This window comes from Apus apus, chromosome 1 (genome assembly GCF_020740795.1).
Source record: "Apus apus isolate bApuApu2 chromosome 1, bApuApu2.pri.cur, whole genome shotgun sequence".
Lineage (NCBI taxonomy): Eukaryota > Metazoa > Chordata > Aves > Apodiformes > Apodidae > Apus > Apus apus.
In genome coordinates this window covers 154,710,876-154,736,348 of record NC_067282.1, presented here as the reverse complement: position 1 = coordinate 154,736,348, position 25,473 = coordinate 154,710,876, and the positions used below count along the sequence as shown (strand labels likewise).

The 25,473-nt window shown below is 38.8% G+C and overlaps 1 protein-coding gene across 4 annotated transcripts in view; it reads left to right on the top strand.

The window, feature by feature from the left end:
• The window catches only part of IFT56 (intraflagellar transport 56), a 55,173-nt gene that overhangs the window by 17,243 nt on the left and 12,457 nt on the right, over positions 1-25,473 (top strand). For 3 of the 4 annotated variants that reach the window (XM_051637469.1, XM_051637488.1, XM_051637479.1), the window contains 9 exons: positions 1,034-1,205; positions 1,617-1,691; positions 3,658-3,760; positions 7,542-7,597; positions 9,287-9,340; positions 11,501-11,564; positions 17,737-17,825; positions 21,734-21,817; positions 23,902-23,971. In XM_051637469.1, the coding sequence (XP_051493429.1) occupies positions 1,034-1,205; positions 1,617-1,691; positions 3,658-3,760; positions 7,542-7,597; positions 9,287-9,340; positions 11,501-11,564; positions 17,737-17,825; positions 21,734-21,817; positions 23,902-23,971 (767 nt within the window). Of the gene's footprint in view, positions 1-1,033; positions 1,206-1,616; positions 1,692-3,657; positions 3,761-7,541; positions 7,598-9,286; positions 9,341-11,500; positions 11,565-17,736; positions 17,826-21,733; positions 21,818-23,901; positions 23,972-25,473 lie in introns of those variants that run through there. The other variant, XR_007891377.1, reaches the window with a different exon arrangement.

The following is a 25,473-nucleotide window of genomic DNA, read 5'->3' as shown; positions in this document are numbered from 1 at the left end:
TCAGAGTTGGAAAGGACCTCTAGAGATCATCTAGTCCAACTTCCCCACTAAAGCAGGATTCCCTAGAGCACATTACTCAGGACTGCATCCTGATGGGTTCTGAGTATCTCCAGAGAAGGGGACTCCACAAGCTCCCTGGGCAGCCTGTTCCAATGCTCTGTCACCCTCATAGTAAATAAGTTTTTTCTCATATTTAAATGGAACTACCCGTGTCTCAGCTTGTGCCCATTGCCCCTCGTCCTGTCACTGGGAACTACTGAGAAGAGTCTGGCTCCATCTTCCTTGCACCCACCCTTTAGATACTTGTAGCCATTAATAAGGTCTCCCCTCAGCCTTCCCTTCTCCAGGCTAGAGTCCCAGCTCTCTCAGCCTTTCCTTATAAGGGAGATAACTTACATAAGCATGTCATGTAATGCGTGGGGAAGAGATTTTTACTTCCAAATTCTGTAGAAACAGTCACTCAAAACTAGTGAGTAGCCTTCATAACAATTACTCTTTAACTTCCAGTTACCACAAATGCTTGTCTTGTTTCTGTGTCTAGTTCTTCCCGTTTGATATCTTGTAATTGCAAGGATTTTTTAAAGTAGCTTTACTTGATATAAAATAATAAGATCCATTAAAATATGTTCTAAGTTTTACATACATATTAAATGTCTTTGCACATATTGCATAGAAAATGCTGTTCTGCCAGTCCAAATACAAATGCACAGGACATGAGTTTGTGGTCTGTGCATTTCCTTAGTGTGAAGTTGCCACTGTTTCCCAGATTTGCAAACCAATAATTTTGTTGGTAATCCTTTAAAGCTGCAGTCACTGACATTGAAAAATAAACTACTGTGAATCTGGATCTATGCAATCTTACCTAACAAACTAGAGTTCTAAAGATACCTAATAAGTATTTCTCAAAAATTCCAGTTTTTATGTGCTTATAAAAGGTGTATAGACATTTGAGAGCTTTATCACTGGCTTTAATGTTCTCTAGTATAACTATCAGGTGGAATTTAAATGTTCTCTTTAATCCTCTTTCCTGCAGGGAATACCTGGCTCTGAATGTATACGTGGCTCTCTGCTATTACAAACTGGATTACTATGATGTATCACAGGAAGTGCTGGCTATTTATCTTCAGCAAGTTCCTGACAGCACTATTGCTCTTAACCTTAAGGCTTGTAACTATTTCCGGCTTTACAATGGGAAAGCTGCTGAGGTATCTATTGGATAGTCCTTTGGTTCACCTTTGTTTTAGTTCAACATTCCAGACAGATTTCCTTTCCTTATTATCTGTCTTAATCAATAATGTTGATAATGGCCTTTATCTTGTCATCATGTCCTTCTCTTAAGAATGTCACCTATTTCAGTTTCCTTGGTATTAAGCCATCTGTCCATATGTGTGCACAGTGGTCTTAATGTTTTCCCAGTCCATTTTTGTCCTTGAGTCTAAATGCATTATCCAACTGCTAAAAATCATCACATAGAAGTGGGAAGGCAAAAAATCTTCCAGTGACCCAACACTGCTGGAGATGTCTTTCTGTCAGCTTTGGGGCTCATATGAAGCTCTGTTTATGCTTTTGTGCTTTTTTGTTTTCCTGTTAAAATTTTGGAACATATGTAATTCCAGGCAGAGCTCAAGAACTTGACAGACAGTGTCTCATCATCTTTTGAGTTTGGCAAGGAGCTCATCAAGCACAATCTGGTAAGTAATGTATTTATTTGATTTAATGTGAACTGCACTCATTTGTAGAGCTTTTCTTGATGATTCATAAAAATGAATATTTTGGGAATTGCAGACTAAATTGAATCTCTGCTGCCAATATAAGTCTCATTTCAGAAATCCTACCTGTATAATCAATGTGTCACCAAGAGTATTTTTTTCTTTCTGGGTTTTTTTCCTGTCAGTTTGAGACTGTGTCAAGAAAATAATAACACTGTTGCTTTTACACTTGAAGGCATTTGAAAGTAATTGATGTCCTGGAAGAATACCTTTGCAAGGTATTTTGTGGAACCTAGTTGTCATGGTTTAACTCGGGACTGGCAGTTAAACAAATGACAACAGTGCTCTGTATCCCCTCTCACCCTGATAGGGAAAGGAGAGAGAGATTAAGGAGAGAGGCTTCTGGATTGAAAACTAAACTAGACAACTTCAATAAAATACTAGAATAAAATAAAAGAAAATATGTACAAATATATTCCTACACACATTTGTATATACAAAACCCCTGTTGCCTCTCCCTGCTCCCAGCAACTCCCACAGCACTTACCCTGAGTTGCGGAGAGTCCAGGGAAGGTCCCAGACCACCTTTGGAGATAGTGGCAGAGCAAACAGGAGCTGAGAGCAGAGATACAGAGGTCAGGAGTGCAAGGGCCTAGGGATAAAAGGAAACGGATAGACAGAGTCCTCCCTGGACACCAGCCATGGAGAGAAGAGAAGGAAGAAGAAGGGAAAGTCACTTCTGTGATCCTTGAATTTATACAAAGAGTTACATATATATGGGATGGAATAATTTGTTTGGCCAATGTTGCCATCTGTCTACTTTGCTCCTCCCTATAGGAGGGTTGTAGATACGAGTCTTCTTCTTCCTTAGCAGATTCCACAAGCGGAGCAAAGTGTCCTTCCCAGCAGTAACTGTGAACAGCTGGGCATTATCAGTCCACTGGCTGGAAAACTTGCTGTTAGTTTCGGCAAGTGTGCTGCTTAAAAGAGACTTCACTGAAGGAAAAAAAAAATCAGTTTAAAGAAAATTGGCTTTGTCCTGGCTCAAACCAGGACACTAGTCAATAAGCAAACTGTAGAAACTAGTTGGAAAACATGACCCTGAACACTTCTTTAATACAACAGTGTGAGAGGAATTAAGATAACTCAGGAAAATCTTAAACTTAATCCAAAAAGTACTTAACAAGACTTTCATAGGGAAAAAGATGCTGACAGAAGCCAAAATAATGTGTTCTGCAGTAAAAGAGTCACTAATCACCTGTTAATTTTCCCCAAATGTTATTAATACTTTGCTGAGCAACCAGTAACAGTAAATTGCTCTTACTTAAAGATGGTCAGTTGCTTGCTTTGTCCTTTTTGAAGAGCAGTCATAACAAGCTAATGCTTTCTTTCCCCCAAGAATTAAAACTGCTTTCAGACTGGACTTTTGTAAGTTAACATGGTTTATTTTGACTGTTGGCCTTTTTGCCAGTGGTTTATTCAATAAGTGTGTTAAAATTTTGTTGGAGGAACTGTCATGTGAAACTGAAGTGCGAAGAGTCAACTGCTTATCATTTTAGGATCTTGAGGCATTCTAAACAAATGTAAGAGTTCTTAGCTTAATTATTTCATATTAATACGTCATAAGCAAATTGTGATTCTGGATGTGTTCCCCTCACTCTTGTCTCAGATAATATTACTATTTAGAATCTTTGATATATAGTGTATCACTTTTGAGCTGCTAAAAGCTGAAATAAGATAGTCTTTACTGATGGATTAAATATTTTATATTCTTCAGAATAAAGATTGTCACATGTAATTCTGTAGTTCTATTAAAGCAGGGATTATGCTAATACTAGTACCATTGACCTACTGTTAATATAGGAATCTAAGGATTAATTTCCTTGAATTAAGAGATCATAGACAAGATCTTAATAAACAGTTACCAATATGCTGCTTTTCTCGGCAGGTGGTGTTCCGAGGAGGAGAAGGGGCTTTGCAGGTTTTGCCTCCTCTGGTTGATGTTATTCCTGAGGCGAGACTGAATCTTGTGATTTACTATCTCCGACAAGGTAAATACACCTTCCTCTGGCTCTTCCATGGCTTCAGGGGTGACGTGCATTCATCTGATCTTAACTGACTATTTCTTTTCAGTAAAATGTAATTTACTTCATTTTCTGTTCCTTTGGCAAACAGTAATGTAAGAGTTCCCATGGCTTGCAGAGAAGGGTTTTAACTGTGTGTAGTCAAATACATCTGCTTTAGTGTAGCGTATTGGAGGTTCCTTGGGTTGCAGGAAATGGCTTTGATGATGTTTATATGCTTGTAGTGAGAGGACCTCTCCTTTGCTTGAATATGTGAGGATGCATCTCAGTAAGTTCATCAGAAAATCTGAGCATAAGTAAGCATAGTACATTGTAGAAGCTCTGTGAGTTTCTTACAGTGCAATTGCCTAGGAGTTTGTTTCATGTACTAATTCTGAGTGACATCTTTGTGATTTGTAATCAACGTGGTTGGTGAGATTTAATCTTTGTAGTTGGTGTATGTTCTCTTTGGTGCTCAGTTGTATCCAGGACTGCTTATTTTGTCTATGCAATCGAGACACTGCCTCATGATTTCAGTTCAGCTCAGACTATGACAAATTTTAGAATGTCCCACTACTGATGACTGTTAGTGGTTATATAAATTTTTATTGTGGCTGATATTGTGCAAAAAAATGTAATTAATCTGACTTTGCTTATCTGCAAGCATCAGTCTTCTCAAAATAAGTCCATTCTTTCCCCATTTTGTTTTACTTGATACTAGAGAAGGACAAGAATGTATTTAAATTTCTTATGAGATTATTTAAATTTCATCATGGTTGTAAATTAGGTATATGTTCTTGAGTAAGTTCAAATGGTCACAATTCTGTATTATTAAAAGTACATTATCACCTGCCTTATGTGGTATAAATTTATAGAGTTCTAGGTAAGTAACAGAATCGCGCTATTGGTGAGAAAGGACCTGTGGAGGTCCACAACATTTTATCCAAGGCAGGTCCAATTAGATCAGTTTGCTTAGAGCCTTAGCCAGACAAGCATCTAGTCAGAACTTCCTCTGTTCCACCTTGCGTCTGCTGCATTTCATCTCACCCTATGGAATCTGTCTCCATTTTCTCTGTATCCTCCCGTTAGTTAGTTACAGACAGCGTTAAGACCTCCCTTGAGCCTTCTCCCCTGAAAGCTAAGCAAATGCAGTTCCCAGTCTCTTCTCACCTCCCTACCTGGAGCCCTTGGCTGGGCTTACTCCAGTAGTTCAACATCTGTCTTGATTGAGGGATCCCAAAATCAGACACGGTACTCCAGGTACAATCTCGCCAGTGCCAAAGAGAGAAGAATCCCTTTCCTTGCCCTGATGGCTACATTCTTGCTAAGTGGATCCAGAGTGTACTTGGCCTCCTTTGCTGCAAGGGTGCACTGTCTTTTAGGGTCCCCAAGTTGCCTTTTAGTCAGTCAGCCCCCAGCTCCTGTCTTGTTGCTTAGGATTGTTTCAAACCAAGCAAGATGCAGGACTTGCATTTTGCCTTCACTGAACTTCATGAGATTTTTCTCAGCCCATTTTTTTCAGCCTGTTGAGCTTCTTCTCAGTTGCTGGGAGCTTTTTTCCCAGTCTGTTACCATCTGCAAACTTGCTGAGAGTACTTTCTATCCTATCACCTGTGTTACTATTGTAAGATGTTCAATAGTATCAGTCCTGAGGGATTTGAGTAGCATAGAGCCACCAGCTGCATTTTGTACAGCTGGTCACCATAGAATCATAGAATGGTTAAGGTTGGAAGGGACCTTAAAAATCATCAGACTCCAACCTCCCTTCTATGAGCAGAGGCACTTCACACTAGACCAGGTTGTGCAAAGCCTTGTCCAACCTGGCCTTAAACACCTCCAGGGAGGGGACATCCACAACCTCCCTGGACAACCTATTCCAGGACCTTACTACCCTCATAGTGAAGAATTTACTCCTGATGTCTAATCTAAATCTACCCTCTTTCAGTTGAAAGCTATTACTCCTTGTCCTATCACTGTCCTCTCTGGCGAAAAGCCCCGCCCCAGCTTTCCTGTAGCCCCTTCAGGTACTGGAAGGCTGCTATAAGGTCTCCCCAGGGCCTTCTCTTCTCCAGGCTGAACAGCCCCAACTCCCTCAGCCTGTCTTCATAGCAGAGGTGCTCCAGCCCTCTGATCATATTCATAGGCCTTCTCTTTGATACTTCAACAAGTTTTCTATCCCCTTATCATCTTACTTAGTCCTACCTCTCAAATTTGGCTATGACAAAGGTATAGGACACCCTGTCAAATACCTTGCTTAAGTGAAAGCATACAGCATCCGCCACTGTACTCTATGCCTGCTGTTCTCAGGCACGTTTCTGTCTGGTATTACTGTTGCCAGTATCACTATATGTAATATTGGTATTAATACCAATTATTTTGCCTAATAATATTGTTAATAATAATGTATGTTCCAAATTAAGTTCTGCTTACAAAGAAGCAAAGTACATCTGCACCAGTTAAAAATCAGCCTTGTTTACTCACTTACTGTCAACCTTGCAGCAATTTTCATTAGTTAGGTTCTGTTTTTCACTACGGTATACAAATAACTTGCATACTGACAAAGGAGGCCAAAGGAAATTAGGATTAAAACCTCTTTCCTTCTTAGGCTAAGTTTCCATTTTAGTCTTGCTAGTGTAGCAGCATCAGTTAAGAATGTGAGAGATCATTTCTTCTAATGACTACAGCTGTTTCTTCAAAACTTTTAACTTCTCCAATAAAAGGAGGCTTGTGCTAGGGCATGCTGTGAACCGGAGTGAGTGAAGCACAAACACGCATTCCACTTTTTTCAACTCTTTAAGGTAGTAACTTTTAGCAGGGTTTGGGGCCTGGTATCCAGTCGTAATTTGCTCCAGTGAGATTTGCTAGAGGCTTCTTTGGAGCCTGAAGAGCATAGTTCTGTGTTGATGGTCTACACTGATGAAAATAAGGGCTGTTGTCATTCTTGTTTTGGTGGTGGTGAGCCGAGCTAAGCAAAAGTAACAAAAAAAGCTTTTTTTTTTTTTTAAAAAAAAACAACACAACTTTTGCCTAATCTAGTACCTTGTGCTGGCTTACTACATGACTGTTCAACTGTCCCCACAGTGTGTGGATGGTATGTACTAGAAAAAAAAATTGTTTGTTTGATAAGGCTTATTCTTATGAGCAGCTGGTATAATGCTGTATTAACAAAATTTTGCCATTAAAAAGGGCATTTTCACTAGGTTGGGTTACTAAGCAAACAATAGTGCCAGCATCTTTTTTTGATGTAGGTAAAGATTAGGATCTTTTCAGTTTACTTCTTTCTTCAGTGGGCAGGAGGTTGTTTATTGAATTTAAACTTTTATACTAGTGATGCTTTTTGCTCATTAGAATTAGGATTGGGTAAGAAATACCAAACAGATTTTGAAATATTGATAAGGAAAAGATAAAGTTTCCTGTCCTCCTTGAGGGCTAAATAAATATGAGAAAAGACAGGAAAATTATGGATTTGACCTTGGGCTTTTGAGAAAGGCAGCCACTGGATTATGAACCAGGGGGCCAAGTCATCTCTACTAGGAAAAATGTAGTAATGAAGAAGCTATTACTTACTCCATGTTTGGTATTTGAGTTCTAGAAAACCATCACCATTGTGATATAAATTCACAATTCTTTATAGTTACCTTTCTTCTCCTCCTGTCTAAATGTTTTATTTCTTAGTTTGTGACTATTGGAGAGTGTCGTAGGGTATGAGTGATTTCTTCTAATACAGTGTGCTGTGAATTGTCATTCATTCTAACAACTGGTATTTCAGGTGATGTACAGGTGGCTTATAACCTGATTAAGGACCTGGAACCTGCAACTCCACAGGTAATTGGAAACTGCTGTCATGGTACATAAAGACGGAGGTTATAAGTTGGTATGAAAACTGCCACATAGAAAGCTAGTATCCTGAGGACAGCTTGCCCCATTCCCACTTTTAAAATTCTCATGTTTTCTATCTTTTTATCAACAGGAGGCTTAATGTGCATGCATAAAGTATTATCTGTAAGCATATATGAGAACTTAGCATGCTTATTGCTCTGCCACCAGTAAGAATACAGCTCTGTTGTGTGCAGACTTTAATCTAGTGAGCTGACAGTGCATAGATAAAACTACTCTTCCAGCTACAGCTGTATGTCACTTCTGCCTTGGTGATGGTTACCGTCCTTCAGATCTACTAGCTCAGATCCTCATATGTTTTGTCCTAAAAATGAGCTAGATTAGATTAAACAGTTTAAATAATAGGTCTTTTCTAGTTCCATCTCACTTCAGCTGCAGTGAGTGAAAACTGCAGTGTCCTTTGGCTGCTACTGTAATTTTTTTTGGTGGCTGTTCCAACATCTTTAGTCTCTGATTTATTGCTCTTTGCAGTTTGTTTTCCAAAGGTCACATAGCTAAGCATGAAAGGAACCTTTCATGAATCTGTATTAGATGGAGGGAGGGAAAAGGAAAACCTCAAGAACACAGATCTGGTGATTTTGTGCTGAGGAGTGCTGTCTGCTGTTGCTTTTCACTTCTTGCTTTTTTCAGTCTAGCAAGTCTTACTTTATGTTTTCTGCAGCAGTTGGTCCTTTAGCCTCTGTTTTCCCCACGTACGTGCCTAATATAAATATCCCTCTTGATGGCATTCCTGAAATTACTCTCTTTGTGGGTTTTTTTTCCATTTTTTCACTGACACTTGGAAGGAACTCCTTGCTGAGATTTGCAAAACTACTTGCATATTCTCCTTCATTTATTCTCAAATTTCATCTTTGTCATGATGTCTGTAGGATAATAATATGACATCTGTAAGAGAGTTGGTGTGCTAAAATCATTACCTACTCCGTAGTACTCTCAGCTTGTTTCACTTCATTGTTGGTCTGTGTACATCTCTTTTTCTGTGTTTACATCTGTGACAGGGCTGTCCAGGTTTATCAGGAGTACCCACTGCAACAGGTTTATAGCTATAGCTCTTAATTGTGAGATTTAAATAAGACAAACGAGTCTGATACATGCTAAGAAAATATTTCTCAGGGAAGAATCAAACTATAGTTGTATCTCAGAATTAGAATTCATATTCATAATTTCAGTAGAGCAACATGACCACAGAGCACAAACCTCTTGATGTTTTTGGCCTGATGAGAAATGCTATCCATTTTGGAGCAAGGATGGTAGTGTTTATGATTCAGCAGTGTGGATACTTGAAGTTGGATGTGTGCATTACTATAACAGTATTGCACTTGATTATTGGTCACATGATAGTGAAGGGGGCATTGTAGTATGTTATGGTGTTCTTCCCATGGCATTATCTTTGAGCATAAGACCTTTCAGAAAACACACTTATGCCTTTGTGACCTATATATTTAGCAGAAGTGACTACCTAACAAGTAGAATGGAGTTTTTGGTGGTAACTTTTTAGTACTGTGCTGAAGTATTGCCACAGTAACCATCCACCTTTTAAACTGAGTTAGGATAGAATTGAATTTAGGAAGGAAATCTTCACCTTGTCTTCTCTGATCCCTTTTACTTTTTTTTCAGGAGTACATCCTCAAAGGAGTGGTAAATGCAGCACTTGGACAAGAATTGGGCTCGGTAAGTGAAGCCTATGAAGTTCTCCAGCTTCTCCAGCAGTAGGATGTGAGCAGATAATGTAGGGACTGGAATGGAGTGAAAAAGACAGTCCCTTAAATCTTCTTCCGTACAATACTCAGTCCAGAATGAGTGAAATGCAAATCTCTGTTGGGACAACCAAGGAAAATGTAGGCCCTCTCCTGAAGGAAACAAGAGACCTAGCTACGTAGGATATTGAGAAGGCTGAGGTTATCAATTACTTCTTTGCATCAGTCTTCTCTGGCAAGTAGCTCCAGCCTCCTTGCAAAGGCCACAGCAGGTGAAAGCAGGCACTGGTAGAATGAAGTACCCCCACTGTAGGAGAGGAACAGGTTTGTGACCATCTAAAGAACCTGAAGGTGCACAAGTCTGTGGGACGTGGTGGAGTCCATACATGGGTCCTGAGGGAGCTGGCAGATGCAGTTGCTAAGCCTCTGCCCATCATATTTGATAGACATGGTGATCTGGTGAGATTCCCACCGATTGGACAAAAGGTGATATAATCCCTCTTTGTAAAAAAGGGGAAAAAGGAAGACCCAGGGAACTACAGGCCAGTCAGTCTCACCTTTGTGCCTGGCAAGATCATGAAGAGATCCTCCCGGAAAATCTGCTAAAGCACATGGAAAATAAGGCGGTGATTGGTGACAAGCAACATGGCTTCACTAAGGGCAAATCATGCCTGACCAGTTTGGTGGCCTTCTAGGACATGGCTACAGAGATGGTGGATAATGGCAGAGTAACTGACGTCATCTACTTGGATTTGTATGAGGCATATGACACTGTCCCAGATGACATCCTGGTCTCCAAACTGACAAGACATGGATTTGACAGATGGACCACTTGGTGGATAAGTAATTGGCTGGATGGCCACACCCAGAGAGTTGTGGTCAATGGTTCAGTGTCCAAGTGGAGGCAAGTGACAAGTGGTGTTCCTCAGGGGTCAGTATTGGGACCAGTGCTGTTCAACATCTTTGTTGGAGACATGGACAGTGGGACTGAGTGTATCCTCAGCAAGTTTGCTGATGATACCAAGCTGTGTGGTGTGGTTGACACCCAAGAGGGAAGGGATGCCATCAGAGACCTTGACAGACTGAAGGCATGGGGTCAATGCCAACCTCATGAAGTTCAACAAGGCCAAGTGCAAGGTTCTGCACCTGGATCAGTGCAACCCCAGGCATAAATATAGGCTGGGGGGAGAATAGCTAGAGGGCAGTCCCAAGGAAAAGTACTTGGGGGTGGTAGTAGATGGGAAGCTCGACATGAGCCACCAGTGTGAGCTCACAGCCCAGAGGGCCGACTGCATCCTGGGCTGCATCAAAAGAAGTGTGGCCAGCAGAGTGAGGGAGGTGATTCTGCCCCTCTGCACTGGTGAGACTGCACCTGGAGTACTGTGTACAGCTCTGGAGCCCCCAGCACAGGAAAGGCATGGAGCTGTTGAAAGAGGGTCCAGACAAGGCCCATGAAGATAATCAGAGGGCTGGAGCACCTCTGCTGTGAAGACAGGCTGAGAGAATTGGGGTTGTCCAGCCTGGAGAAGAGAAGGCTCCAGGGAGACCTTACAGCAACCTTCCAGTACCTGAAGGACCTACAGGAAAGCTGGGGTGGGGCTTTTTGCCAGAGAGGACAGTGACAGAACAAGGGTAATGGTTTTAAATGGAAAGAGGGGAGATTTAGATGAGACATCAGGAGGAAATTCATCACCATGAGGGTCATGAGGTGCTGGACTAGTTGCTCAGGGAGGTTACAGATGCTCCCTCAATGGAGGTGTTCAAGGCCAGGTTGGATGAGTCCTTGTGCAGCCTGGGCTAATGTGAGGTGTTCCTGCTCATGGCAGGGAGGTTGGAGCCTGTTGATCTTTAAGGTCCCTTCCAACTTTAACCATTCTATGATTCTGTTGCTAGTCCTGACAATAAATCAAGTTCAATTTGGCTTCTCTGTCCTACTTTCAAAAAGTCTGTTTGCTTTCTACAGTGTTCTTGTGTATCTAGGCACACACAGTGGCCCACTTAACCTTTCCTGGTTTTGCTTCAGCCCTTGTTTTCTGTTAGTTGTTCCCCATCTGTTTCTCAGATTGTATTTTCACTGTGTATTGTAGCATCAACCCTGGAAATCCTGTTGGAATTTTTTTTTCCCCTCTTCCAGAAAGATCATCTGACAATTGCTCAGCAGTTCTTCAAGTTGGTGGGTGAATCAACCAGTGAATGTGGTATGTATGACATGTTCTTTTTCCATTATGTAATCCTTCTTACAATATCCAAATATATGCTATGCCATCGTATCTTGGCAAGCTGCTGACTGTTGGCATAACTTTTGCTAAGCATTTTGTTGCTATAGTATGAGTAACAGAAAGTCTAATTTATGATCTAAAACAAATCTGCAAGTTTAAATTAGAAGCCTTGACTAGTTCCAAACCTTACTGTGTGAATTCGGCTGGAAAAGAGGCTCTACTGCAACCTGCTGGTCTTCACTGAGAGACACTGTGGCAGCTTAACTTTGACTAACAATCTCCTTTGTAGAAACAGAAGATAACAGCTTAATTAGGTGGTGTGTATGGTTGAAACCTCACAGGTGGAGACTCTCACAGGTACAAATCTAGTACTGCTAATCAAAGCTATCAAGTACTTAGGGTCCTAGCATGGAGTATGCCCTGAAACTGAGGGTGACAAAAACGTGTAGAGGAATTCAGCTACAGTGAGAAACGGAGGCTCTGGAAATAACTCCTTGGTCAAATAAAAAAATTAAATAAAATGTTATAAAACCTAACCAAAAAAAAGTATTTTCAGTATTTACTCTTACTTATTCAATATTAGAGCAAAACAGGCCCCTGTTTTCCTTTGTCTTTGCCAAAGTGAACTAAAAAATCCCAAATCAAAAAAGCCAGTAGTTGGAACACAGAAATTCAGCTGAACTGGGGCTTCCCAGTTGCCTCTGTAGGCATTGTCAGTAAGACGGTTTCTTTACGTGGGTGACTTACGCATGTTTATGGGGTGAGAGCTCATGGTCCTCAGAGACAGAATGCGGTCTCCTGTGTCCATGGTGATTACAGAGAAGGAGCTCAAGAGACAGACCAGCAGCACTGAGGAAACTTTCAGAAATACTGTTGAGCCATTCTGTTGCCCTTGCAGCCCTTGTGCAGCAGGGAGCTTAACTTTGGAAGACAGGAAGCAATCCCACTGATGAGCCTTCCCTCAAACATTCCTCTTGCATTGGATCCCTTTCGAGTTAGGCTCCCAGCTAACAGCAAGAAGCCATATGAACTCTAGTAACGGAGGACTAAGTTAGTGGACATATAGCTAACTGGGTTTGTAAAGTCACAGCAAAGTCACAGGGTGATTGATATAATGGTGGTGGGCCTCTTAATGCCTGTAGCAGTCATGGACATGTGGTGAGTGACCATAGCACACATGGATAAAAATATTCCACAGATAGTCTGAGAAAAGATATCCTGAAAAGTTGTATAGTGAAGACATAACTGAAAACAAAAAATTAAATTTTTAGGAAGTCTTAATTTTACTGTGAAGTATTTTAAACCTGTATGCAAAACAAGATAGAGAGGCTGAGTCTTAAGGTATGATTGAGTGGAAATAAAAAAGGGGGAACCAGAAATGTAATCTGCATTAGGAAGGTGAGTTAATTGAAAAAAATGAGCTTATGGGAAGGATTGGTTTCAACCAAAGGGAAATAGAAACACTAGTACTGCACGCATCTTGCACTCTTGCTACTTCCATGTAAAAACTGCTTTGGCATATTTTTAAAAACTTGTGGGAGAAAGCTGACATACAGAAGAGCACACAGTTCAAGGTAACCCCTCCTTTAAAAGCAAAATAGTGAGGGGGTTTTTTCTATCCTCAAATGAAGGACAAGTGAAGGTCAACAAACTAGGTAGGAGATAGAAGAGACAGAGTTCAGTTTACATAGGACATAATAATAAAGCAAACACAAGAAGACCAAATATGTAAGTGCTTGTATAAAAGTATTAGATGTTTTACACGAAGATGAGTAAAGAGTAACCCCTGGTTTTAAAAGAAAAAGCCATAAACCTAAAATATTTTTAGATGTGATAGAAGGAAGGTAACATATATGATATTGTTTGCATTTAATTTAAAGTCAGTTATTCGTAAATAGATTAAGCCAGTGGAGAAAATATGGTTCTAAACACTGCAGAAAGCTTATTTCAAAATAAAGTAAATATCTTTTTATTTGTGAGTAACATAAAATTGTTTTAAATTACTTGCTCAGATAGGAGACTTATCATATTGAGGCTGAATTATTCACCAGCCAGCCTGGATCAGAACAGTGACTGGCATATTAAAGAGGTTGGAGATTTTATATAAGGAGATGATTATATAATAGTTGGAGACTTTTATTCTGCCCATGTAGACCTAGTAAATACAATGACATGTCACGATATAGAGAATTAATTTTTAAATGCTTATTTTTCATCTTTTTTAGAGAACACAGAAGTAAATAGGTGACTGTAGACCAATACATAGAACCTGATTTGAAATTTTATAATGGAAATCCAATTTTGTCACAGTGATCTGAGTATAATCAAATTCAAAATCCGTATGTTAGCAAATACCTCAAAAATTTCCACAGTACTACTTTCAACAAGGGAAGCTACATAATAACCTTTCTCATTTCTATCAGAAAATTTTTGGTGAAGTAGCAGTGAAAAGGATAAAATGCACCTCATTTAAGCACTTGAAAGAACCTTTTTTTTTAAAGAAAGGGCTCTTATTCATAATTAATGAGCTATAAGAGACAAATAATGACATGGCTAGGTTTGCCAATGGTATAAAATTACCCATAGTAATAAAAAATAAAGCTTCCACAATGATGAAAGCTGTGGAAGAATATATGAGGCTGGATAATAATATGCAAATTAAATTTAGCTTTGATAAATGCAAAGTAGTACATGGGGGGGTGGGAAATAAACTGTTTCCAAAATTACCAGAAAAGTTGAAGAGAATCTTAGGAACTGATGAGGAAAGAGGGGAAAAAACCAGTAATTACTGAGTCGTTATACACAGATGTGGTTCTGGTATGCAGTTCTGGTTCTTATATTTAAAAAAAAATGTTAGAGCATGAAAGGGTACAAGAAAGACAGCAAGGATGATTGGAGAAAGGGGATAGCTTCTTGAACAAGAAGAGGTTTAATAAAGGAGGATATGTGGCCTGGAAAATGATGACTGAATTTGGTGATGTTCACAGTACAGAATGTCATAAATCAGAAGGGGAAGAGGAATAGAGAAAAATTAGTTACCATACCTTACAAAAAATAAGGAGCATTGAAATAAATCATCACACAAGACAATTAAAACAAACTGCATTAATTACTTTTTCACATAACAAGACTTATTTGATACACAATCTTGCAAGCACCAGCAGGTAGAAAGAAATCTGTGGAAGAAAAGTCCATTGACTGTTTAAGACAAATTTTTCAGTGGTGATTTGCAAGTCTTCAGTGCAGATTGTTGGAAGCAGGGAGAAGCTTCGAAGGAAGTGGCATTACATACCACAGCATGTGTTACACGTGAAATCAGAATATATTCTTTCTATAACTGTATATTCTTATTCAGCAAGCTTCTGAACCAGATGGGCTCTGGAGCCAATATGACAGGTTTTTTTTCTCCTTATTTAACTTGGCATATTAGCCACTATGTTGTATATTTGTGGTAATTTCTTATCTGCTGCCTTGGTTTTGCTGGATTTAGAAGGAAGAATAGAGTTCTCACTGTTTGCATACTTCTGCTTTTGCTAAGTAGCCAACCATGCTATTCAAGGATCTAAGTCGTGCTTCAGCACTTCCCACTGTGCCAGTTATTTATTGCAAGGAGCTAGTACCACTGGATTGCCTGTTTAAGATCTTTATCAAGTTACTCAGCTGCTTTGCAGATTCATAACACAAAAGTAGGTTGTGCTCACTAGAGTGAGGAAATTCTATGCTATGCTTTTGCTTGCAACTGGGCCTACAAGGCTGCTGATTTTAATGTGGATTATCAAAAATTACTGGATTCAAATGAAGATGTGGAATATTTTTTCAAAACAAGGTGGTCTTTCTGCCTTGCTCTTTTTAACTGTAGAAATCCCTTAACTGCATTAAGAATAAGCAGCAACAGACAGTTTAGGAAGAATACAGTGTCAAGAATCTATAAAGTCATTTGGAGTAATCAGTTAAGCCCTTTTCTATTTTTAATCAGATCTCTGACTTCAAGGTTCTAGGAACACAGAGCAAACAGAGTTAATGTGAAAGTCCTTTCCAATACATGCACACATTTAATCTCATGTTGGAAGTTATGTACCTTAAGAGGAATAGGGACACCCAAAACAAACAAAAAAATCAGGAAGTGAAGGAGTCGGTATTCACTCTCTAGTAGCAATAAATAACACCCAGAACACCAGCTTGGTCTACTGGGTTTGTTTAAGCTTAATAAAAATTCTTAATCCAAATGATATGAGATGGAACTGGTATTACAAAGGAGGATATAACTAGATTAGTAAAATTAATTCTCATGCTCTTCTCCAAGGGTCTCAACTAGGTGGAAAATTAAACAGATCAGATTTCTGAGATAAGTTAAGGAGGAAATGGGGCAAGAGAAACACTAGTGAAAGTAAATGAGCATTAGCATTTCTGTTAAATTCAACATTTCTGGTGCTTAACATAAGTCTTCCAAACTTAGCATAATGGATTTTCAGTGGTCCTCTTTAGGATCAAGGCAGGCAAATCTAGTGTTGGGTGGGAGGAATTAAACATTTCTTCTGGACTTCGTGCAGTCTTTTCTTTGAGGTATTTTTAGGTCACCCTAAGTAATTTTTCAAAATGAGAACTTTTCCTCTTTCTGCATGAGTCACATGGGATGAATTAGAGCTACAAAACTCTAGTTTTCCTGTCACTGATAGTATTCATTGCATATATATGTCATGAGAAGTATGTCTACATGTAAAAAGGGACAGATAAATATACAGGCCAGTTTCTTCTCCCAGGTTAACACTTCATAAATAACCAAATAATTTTCTGAAGTTGGAGAACTGAATGGTGTGGCTTATAGATAATGATGGTTTGTCTCTGTATGTTATATAGAAATATCTGTATTTTATATATATATAAAATATTGTCTCTATCTGGAAATAATAGGATATCCAAGCTCATTGCTAAAAGATTAAAAATTAGAATTTTCTGCTTTCCTTTGGAAATATATTTTAAGATCTTATATAGTGCTTTCCATGAATAATTACTACCCTCCTTATTTAAAGGAGAATGTACAATTTTCCAGTGGAATGCTATATTTTGTGCTGTGGTATCGACTCAGAATATTGCTCTTCAGATACATGAAATTTCTATATACAGAAAAAATACTTTAATTTTGTAGTGTGGATGGGTTGATGACAGCTAACCTAGAGGACCAGATTACTTCAGAGCTGTTGGTAGCCTTAGGATCTTATTTCCTGTCACTTTGCCAAAGTGCACAGAGCATCATGCTTTTCAATGACCATGTGACGTAGTGAAATAGTAGGGATATGTCATCACTGGTGTTTATGCCTTCCCAGCTGCTTCATCATATCTGACCAATCTCTGATGGTTGGGTCTAGCAAAAATCAGTCCTAGTAAGCTTACTTCAGAATCTCTAAAAAAGCCTTGAAATAGTTTTGCAGGAACACAGCTTGCAATTTCAGAGATGACAGCATAGTTACGATGGCAGCAATTTTGATGACATAGATGGTGGCAGAATTTACTGACACTCATTTGAGCTGATGTGCCTAACTTATTTATGGCTTTACCACTTATGAGCAATGTCGTAACCCCAAGTGCATGAAAATTAATTTTCATGCTGTATTTCCTCACTGAGTATTTTTCTGTGCATGCAGTAATTTTACACATATATATATAAATATATAAACCCCCAATATTTTCAGTGTCTCAAGTTTACTCTTCTACTGCAACTAAACTTAAAATATGTAGAGCTTCTTTGTCCAGGATAACTGAAAAGCATAATTTTAAAGAAAAAAGGCTATGAGGTTAGAATAACAAACTCAGGCTCTGTATCATGTGTCATTTCCTAACAGTAAGAGCAAGTCACAGTAAAATTATGCTATATAAATTGTGTCATGGAAAAGGCCTGCCATGTAAAAAACTTGTATCTGCAGAATTAGCTGTGGAATACAGCCTTGCAATAATTATTGAATGCTGTAGAGAACACTGACAAGATGATCTAATAGATTTTCTAACCTCTAGTACAGTCCTTTGCCTTGAAAATGCAAGTTACGCTATTTTTAAAAGTTAGCTGCTTTCATAGTTGCCAGCAGTCTTGACAGTGATTTCCATTACCATGTGACTTCTAAATTCTACAAATCTGCATTTCTCTTTTGAATTTTAGATACCATTCCAGGGAGACAGTGCATGTCCTCCTACTTCTTTCTTACTAAACAGTTTGACAAAGTCCTTATGTACCTCGACTCGGTCAAGGTTGGTATTATTGTTTGGTATTGGCAGTACTCTAATGTGTGGAATCACTACTTATGGAATTAAACTCTACTATATGAGACACTATGTAAACATAAAAAGAGAGAAACATCAATAGTAAAAACAATAGTAACAACAAAACACAGGAAGAATTTTGGGATGTAAGTTGTCAGTATAGCAAACTGATCAAAATGTAAGGATGCAGTTTAGATAGCATTGTGCAGCATGGTGGTCTTCTCACACTTGCAGTTTAACCATTTCTGGTGGCATCACAGAAGACAAAGAAGATAATTGAAGGAAAACAAGGGGGGGGGGGTAATAACTTGAATATTTATGGGGTGAGCAGCATGGAAGTAGAGATTACTGTTAATAATTGGGGACAACATTTTAGTGAACAAGACTGTGTAAGGAGATAGGACATCAAGGACCCTGAAAGTAATAAAGCTTCTATTTTATGGGGAAAGCAGTCACTGAATGGATAAGATAGGACAGTATTGCCAAAGCAGTAAGCTAACAATAATATTTTTGTAGAAGTAATCTGAATGGTGCCCTGTGGGCAATGTTGCATTTTTCAAAGAGGAGATTCCAATTGTCATAATGCAGCATTATCAAATCACCAGGATTCTATGGATAAAATGGATATAACTTACAGTTAAAAATTAGATGTGAAGAAAAAGAGAGGCTGGAGTGTGATTATAGGTTAAGTGATTGCAGTCTTGTTCTACTGATTTGAAACTAGAGTTAAGAACTTTATGTTTGATAAGAAAAAGAATGAGAATCTAAAAAGAAATGGTTAGGGAGATGCATTAGATGAGGACAATTACAATGTTCTAAGGAGGGTAAGACCTAAGGAAAAATACTTGGCTGTAGTGGTGCCAAAAGCAGCTGATAAGTGAGGAGTGATGAAGATATAGTGGTTTTTAACTTTATCTGGAAGGAGGTAAAGAAAATTAAATATAAAAAATACTGATGCATTTCATTGCAGTCATGTAGTTTTACTCAAAATACTGGGCACTCCCCCCTCAACTGGAGAAAGAAACATCATTCAGAGAACAATTAGAAATTGAAACATTGTCTCAGGATATTTAGGAAAGAGATATTTGCTATGGAGGGAAGTTAAGGAAATACAGTTATGCAAAATGAGAATTAGAATAAACAAGGTATATTTGAAATCTCCATTTCTATTAGGAGAGGCTGAAAACAAGATACAGCTTGCTGGATTTGCTGCAAATTCACCTTGTCTTTTCTTAGAAAATGCGTTTTATCCCTCTAAAAACACAGTTGGTTTATGGAGCTCATTGTCATAATTCAAGGTAGGGCTGAGCTTGCAAGTTTGAAAGGTTTTATAGTTTGTATCTAGCAAGCTGCAAAACTACCAAGTTTATGTAAAATATGTATTTGTTAAATTCTTGAAGGAAATAATAAATACTGGTACTTTGAGACACAATGATCTTAACAAATAGCAAGGTACAAAGTTTTTTGCCTGTCACCACTTTCTTTGCATGGTTCTTTTGAAGTATTTGGTACTCATCATTTTCTGACTGAGACTAGTCACTGCTCAGATTTACTTCTGTCATTCCCTTCCTCTTCAAGTTGCAGAAATGCAAATAATACTGTCTGTATCATTTTACAGACAAGGTTTAGGTGTCTTTACAGTCACCTTAGTGTTTCATTCACAGGAATCAACTTTGGTAGAATCTCTGCAGGTCTTTCAGTGGAGCTGTGCACTCTGGGAAGATTGTTTGCATGGTAGTGTCTCAGGAAACACCACCTTCGTCCATGATTGATTAAAACTGCTTTAGGCAGGAGAATGTCTCAAAGGACACCTTATTTTACATGTATTGCCAGCTGCCCTGAGGGTGACATTATGACACTAAGGACCAACGGAGAATACAAGCTGATTCATGCTCAGCTGAGTTCTGGCCATAACACTTCTTTGTTCAACTGCGTGTTTGAGCACCTCATTGAAATGGACATCACTCAGAGCAGAGTTAGTTTTATGAAAAGATTAAAGAGCAGTAAAAAGACTGCAAAAGAATTAAGTCCAGTACGTATAAAGTGGCTTGGGGAAAAAAAAAAAAAAAAAAAAAAGCAGATACAAAATAGGTAGCTGCTGTGGATGTGTTACCCTATCAGCAGCACTAAGCAGTTTTTACAGGTTTTTGTTTTGCAGAAGGTCTGGTCTTTAGCACTGATACAGCCAGGATAAAATTACACAGTTTTTGAGTTTGGTTGCTGACAGAAATTAATTTCTGGTTTAATTAAAAAATACAGTGGAGTCCATTTGAGCAGAAGGAACTATTTATGCAATAAAGGTAGCATCTTGCTTACCATCTTTGCTTGATCTGGGACTTGTGCTGATTCACATGAAACTGTCATTGAGGAAGAATATAGTGAAGTGTTGTAATTCTCAAATGGTGAAACCAGTTAGTTCACCCTGAGGGCACTGAAATGTTTTCACAAGCTGAGGTTGAGGTTCATCTTGTTAGTTCATCCTCATGCTTTCACATATCTTGCTATATTTGTTGGCTCTTTTGGACCTATCATAGACTACTTGGGTGAAACCTAGACATCTGGCAAGTGGTGGCCACCCCCCACCTCTCCTCTCCAGGCGCTGGCTGGTATGTGGGTGGACTGGGCCAGTATCCTCAGCTGACTACCTGTAACAGGGAAGGGAAGAGGTTCCTCCATAATGAAAGAAGATAGAGAACACTGGGAAAGGCTTTTGTCCCTTGCTTCCCATATCTTTTGTACAGTCCCAGCTGTGCTTTTTACCTATTCCTCCCTCTTTAATGAGGTAACAAAATAAAAGTTTGAGTTCCCCACGCAAGTTCTGTTTCTTTTATAGGTGTTACACAGAGAAAAACATTTATCTCCCACACACATTGCTGTTATGCACACAGGAAAGCTTTTGTTACAGTAACTGTAGTGGATAAACTACCCTGTTTTTTTTTTCCCCATGCTCTTTCAGAAGCCTCAATCCCATTCACACTTGTAGTTGTGGTAGGGTGTTGCACCTTACCGCTACCTGGTCTATCAATGCAACAGTGTGGGACACTACTGAATGCTCAGCTGATTTTTGGTCATCTGAGTTATACCTCATTCTGGACATCTGACCATGATAAAATCTAAGCTATTTGGGTCAAACCCAAACATGAGGCTAATCTGTACCTGGAGTTATTTCCTGCTTTGACCCATGCAGCTTTTCAGAAAAGAGATGGGTAGATCAATCTGATCTGTCATTAACCTGGTGTGTTCAGTCTAATTATAGGAGGGAATAACTTATATTGCACTTCAGATAGAGAGAAGGGTGCCTGTAAGCAAGATTTGAGACTAAGGGAGTCCTGTAACAGGGTGTGCTGCCTGGTTACAGCCTGGTACTGCAGCCCCACCTCCATCATGTGATCCCATGTGTCAGACTAGCATCTGTCATATAACCAGATCCACAGGATCTCTCTCATTGAGCCTCGAGAAGTCTTGGAAAAACAAACTGTTCATCTCCTTAAGCCATTAGGGAGTCAACCACCCTAGTGGTGAAGTAAGTGCTTGGGAGGTGAAAGAGAGCATGGCAACACAGCATGTCTTCACATGCCCAAAGTGAAAATTATACCCACAAAAGCTGCCACTGCACTTTTGAGCTCGGAGCATTCTCCAGATCTCTCATGGTTAATTCTGTGGAATGTTCCAGCTGTGTTTGTAGTCACGAATGTGGGATGGAAAACCAGTCCATAATTTTCTACCCACTGTTTATAAATGCAGTATGTTCATAATGTGGGTTTTTCTTTTTCCTTCCCACTGTCTTAATACAGTCTGACTCAGACTGGGGGGAAGGGGAATATTTTAATGTTATTATATCGTGGAGGGAGGATTTTTAATTTATTTGTATTTTGTCTAATTGGCTTATTTTCCAGAGTTACTTCTACAATGATGACACTTTTAACTTCAACTACGCCCAGGCTAAAGCTGCTATGAACAAATTTAGTGAGGCTGAAAAGGTGTGTTATTTATTTTCATTAAAAAAACAACAATGGAAATATTTCTCACATACTCCTCTTTCTTTCCCTTTCTCCGTCTGGATCTTCATATCGGTTGAAAATAAGCAGGTTGGGTGGAACATCCTCTATCCCTTCTTAGAGGAACTGAAACTCTCAGTGAACACTATTCAGAAAAGATTATCTTGCTAATCTTGTAACATGAGGTATATGGGGAGTCATGCTGCTTGTGGTGCATCACAAGAGTGCTTGCAGCTATCTCTAATTGATCAAAGAATGCCCTCTTAATCAGATTTCCTACACTTTGTCTGGTATCCCAGGCAGTCTTATTATTCAGAATGAGTAGGGCATTCTGAGTAAAAGACACTGAATAGTTAAGATGGTTATTTGTCCCTAGATATTTGTAGTTAAAAAAATAAATACATTCTTCCTATGGGAGATGTGGGAGGAAAAGAGGAAGTGCTCTCTATCTTATTCAGCAGCATCCAGATGCAGCTGGAAGAGATTAACTTCCACACACAGCATTTTTTGTGTCTATGTGCAGTAGAAACTTAATTACAACTAAAATATGCAAAAGCAAATAGCTATTATGAAGATGGAAGCAGCATTTTCCACAAGACTGAAGACAAGCCAGAAAAAAAAAACCCAACCATGTAGTCTCAAGCAAATCATATAGGCTTGGTTGGTTTGGGGATATTTTTGGTTTTCCTGTCTTTCTAACTTTTTAACTCTTCAGGCTTCTTGGCAACAGAGCCCTCCTGGGCTTTTTGGTTGTTTCCCTCCCCCATCCCATCCTCTTGATTTCTGTGACCCAAAATGGCATCTCTCTTTAAGAAAACTATCCGAGGCTGTCAGAGAAAATGGATATATATTTCAATTCACCCACTCTAATTCAGTTAGTTTAACGAAAATGCAGGTGATTATCTTCCAACTATGCTAACAGGCTATTCTGATTTAAAATTTAATACTATAAGTAAGCTTCAGCTACAGCCAGGCAACAAAGAAGTACAAAGGTGTAAACTGCTGTTAGTACACATTTTTCCTCTTAGTTCTTACAAATTATTCTATAGAAACTTGTGGTGCCTAGCTCATGTGTTTAAATATCAGGATTATGTGATTAAATTGATTAGTCAGTCCTCATGTCTGATCATTGCCTGTGATGACAATTACATATAAGGATAACCCTTCCTCAGTGTCTCAAATCTCCACATACATCACTTAATAACTTACTAAAATATTACCTCCCTGGACATAATGAAATAAAACCTATGATAAAATGCTACTTATGCTGATAATGCTGCTTTTAAAATTATTATTATTTCTTCTCCACCCTCAAAATTAGGGGCTCATCAATGTTTAACTGATAAAAATGTCAGTAATTTGTGGAACTCACTGTTCCAGTACATAGATCTGTTCCTATAAAGCTACTTTGTGTTTTGCCAGTAGCATCCCAGTATTGTTATAAATACACCTGCAGAGAGGCATAAATAGCTTTTCTTGTTTCTGTGAGTAAAGCCAGAGTAAATTTTAAATTTGTAACTTCCCCCTACACATCCCTTTAGATGTAGAATATAATAAACTTGTATTTGTACAGTAAGTTACAAGAGATACACTTTGCCTCAGCACCCTACTGAAATCCAGATTATTAGAACAGGCTTATTTCTGACCTGGAATGATCTCTGACATGTATGGGGAGGGAAGGCTCATCTATATGTGAAACTTCTGGTATTTCAAGAAGATGCTAATGTAATTGCTTGTATTGCTTCCTAAACAAACACACTCCAAACAGCTTTTCCCGCGGGCCCCGTGTTCCACAGGCACTTGTTCAGGGTGGGCCACACCCTTCCCACAGCTCTGTGCTCTGCAGCTGCTGAAGTCCCTTGATAAGCATGGCACTGTTTGAGTCCTCCACCTGCCCAACACAGAGAGATGTGCCTCTGCACAATGCTTGCATACCCTAACTCTTCCCATAAAACAGTTGTTCATGTGGCTTAAGCCTTAGCTGCATGTTGAAATGAGACAGGTCTGCCTTCTGTTTGTTTAAAAGTACATGCATGTATAATCTTTTATTTTCCTTCTTCCTGCAGGTGTTCCTTTTGATCCAGAGTGAGAAGATAAAGAATGATTTTGTTTACCTTAGCTGGCTAGCTCGCTGCTGTGAGTCACTTTACCCTCAACATTGCAGAATAGAGTGCCTCCTCTATTGCATCAGTCTTGGCAATCCACTTTCTTAATTGAATTGTAGGTGGATTCAGGACTGTGAAAGTGAAAAGCTGATTGCATGAGTTATAGTGTGGGTGATTTTTGCACCTTTCATACATCTGGCTTTAGTGAGCAATTACTGCTTCAGTGCAGTGCTGTTACAGTTCTGTCAATGCAGCTGTGTCCTAACCAGTGAACCTTTTTCTTCTCAATTATCTACTCAATTGCTTGAGTGAAGATTTTCTGTCTTAAAAAACTGAGTTACAGCTCTGAAATGTTCAGAGTAAGACATAAAATAGAAGTATCTGCACTGGGTGAGGCACAGGGGTCTAACTCCAAGAGCAATCAATGTCAGATGTCTAGGGAAGAGAATAATCAGGCATTTCCATCATGTCTTTCCTTTCAGAAACTTTTCCATCCTTCCCTTGAAACCAGGCATTTTTTGCTATGTTTAATATCCTATAACAAATTCTATTTAGTATTTCCAAGTCTGTTTTTAAAACATTGCAGAGGACATCTCTGTACAGGTGCAGCTGCACTGCCACATGCCAAGTAGTACAAAGGTGGGCTTTTCTGATGACTCAACTCTGAAACTCCCTAGACTAATCTCTTTTCCTTACAGTGCCTCCATACAAAAATGTTCTCATCATACAATTTTCAGTAGTTGTACTTGGAATGTTAATATATTTGTTTTGGGACATTATGCCATATTGCAGATGTGGTCAACATCTCTAATGTGATCTGTCCAGGCAGACGTGACACACCTATGGGTGTATATCTATGACTCTTTTAGGACATGCCACTTTATTTCCTTTTTCATTAAGCTGCAGTACCTGGTTGTGTTTGAATGTTTTACATGTGAACATTTTATGTGGATTTTTTTGATGGGAGAACTCCCATTGCAAAGGGGTTGTTCAGTAGACAGTGTTCATTGCTTTGATTCTGTGCTGTAGTAGTTCTTTGACATACATCTGGGGATGCAGAAATCTCTGAAGGTGCCCTTATTATACAGGAAATATAATTAATGCCATTTTATCAATTAGAAACTTTCTAGCTCTTTTATAAGGGCTACTGTATTCTTCTGTGTCTGTCTTAAAATTTTGATTTTTCATTCCCAAACAGCTGCTAGAATTCTTTGCAGAAACAACAGTTCAGTGATGAGTATAGTTATATTTCTGTGTCAAGTATGTAAATTACCTTTAGATCCTTCTGGATTAAAGCTCCTGAAGAAATTAGAAAGCATTATAACACATTCATGTCAGAGTATGATTAGGTATTGAGTAATAAAGAATTCAATGCTGAAATATTTCCAAAGAACAAAAAGTACCAGAAATGAATCTTTGTGGATGCTAGACAGTATTTTTTTGTTTGTTTCATATTATTTTACTATTTATACCAAATTATTCTTGAAGAGAAAGTTAAAAAACATTGAATTAGCACAATACTCCATTTCTCTA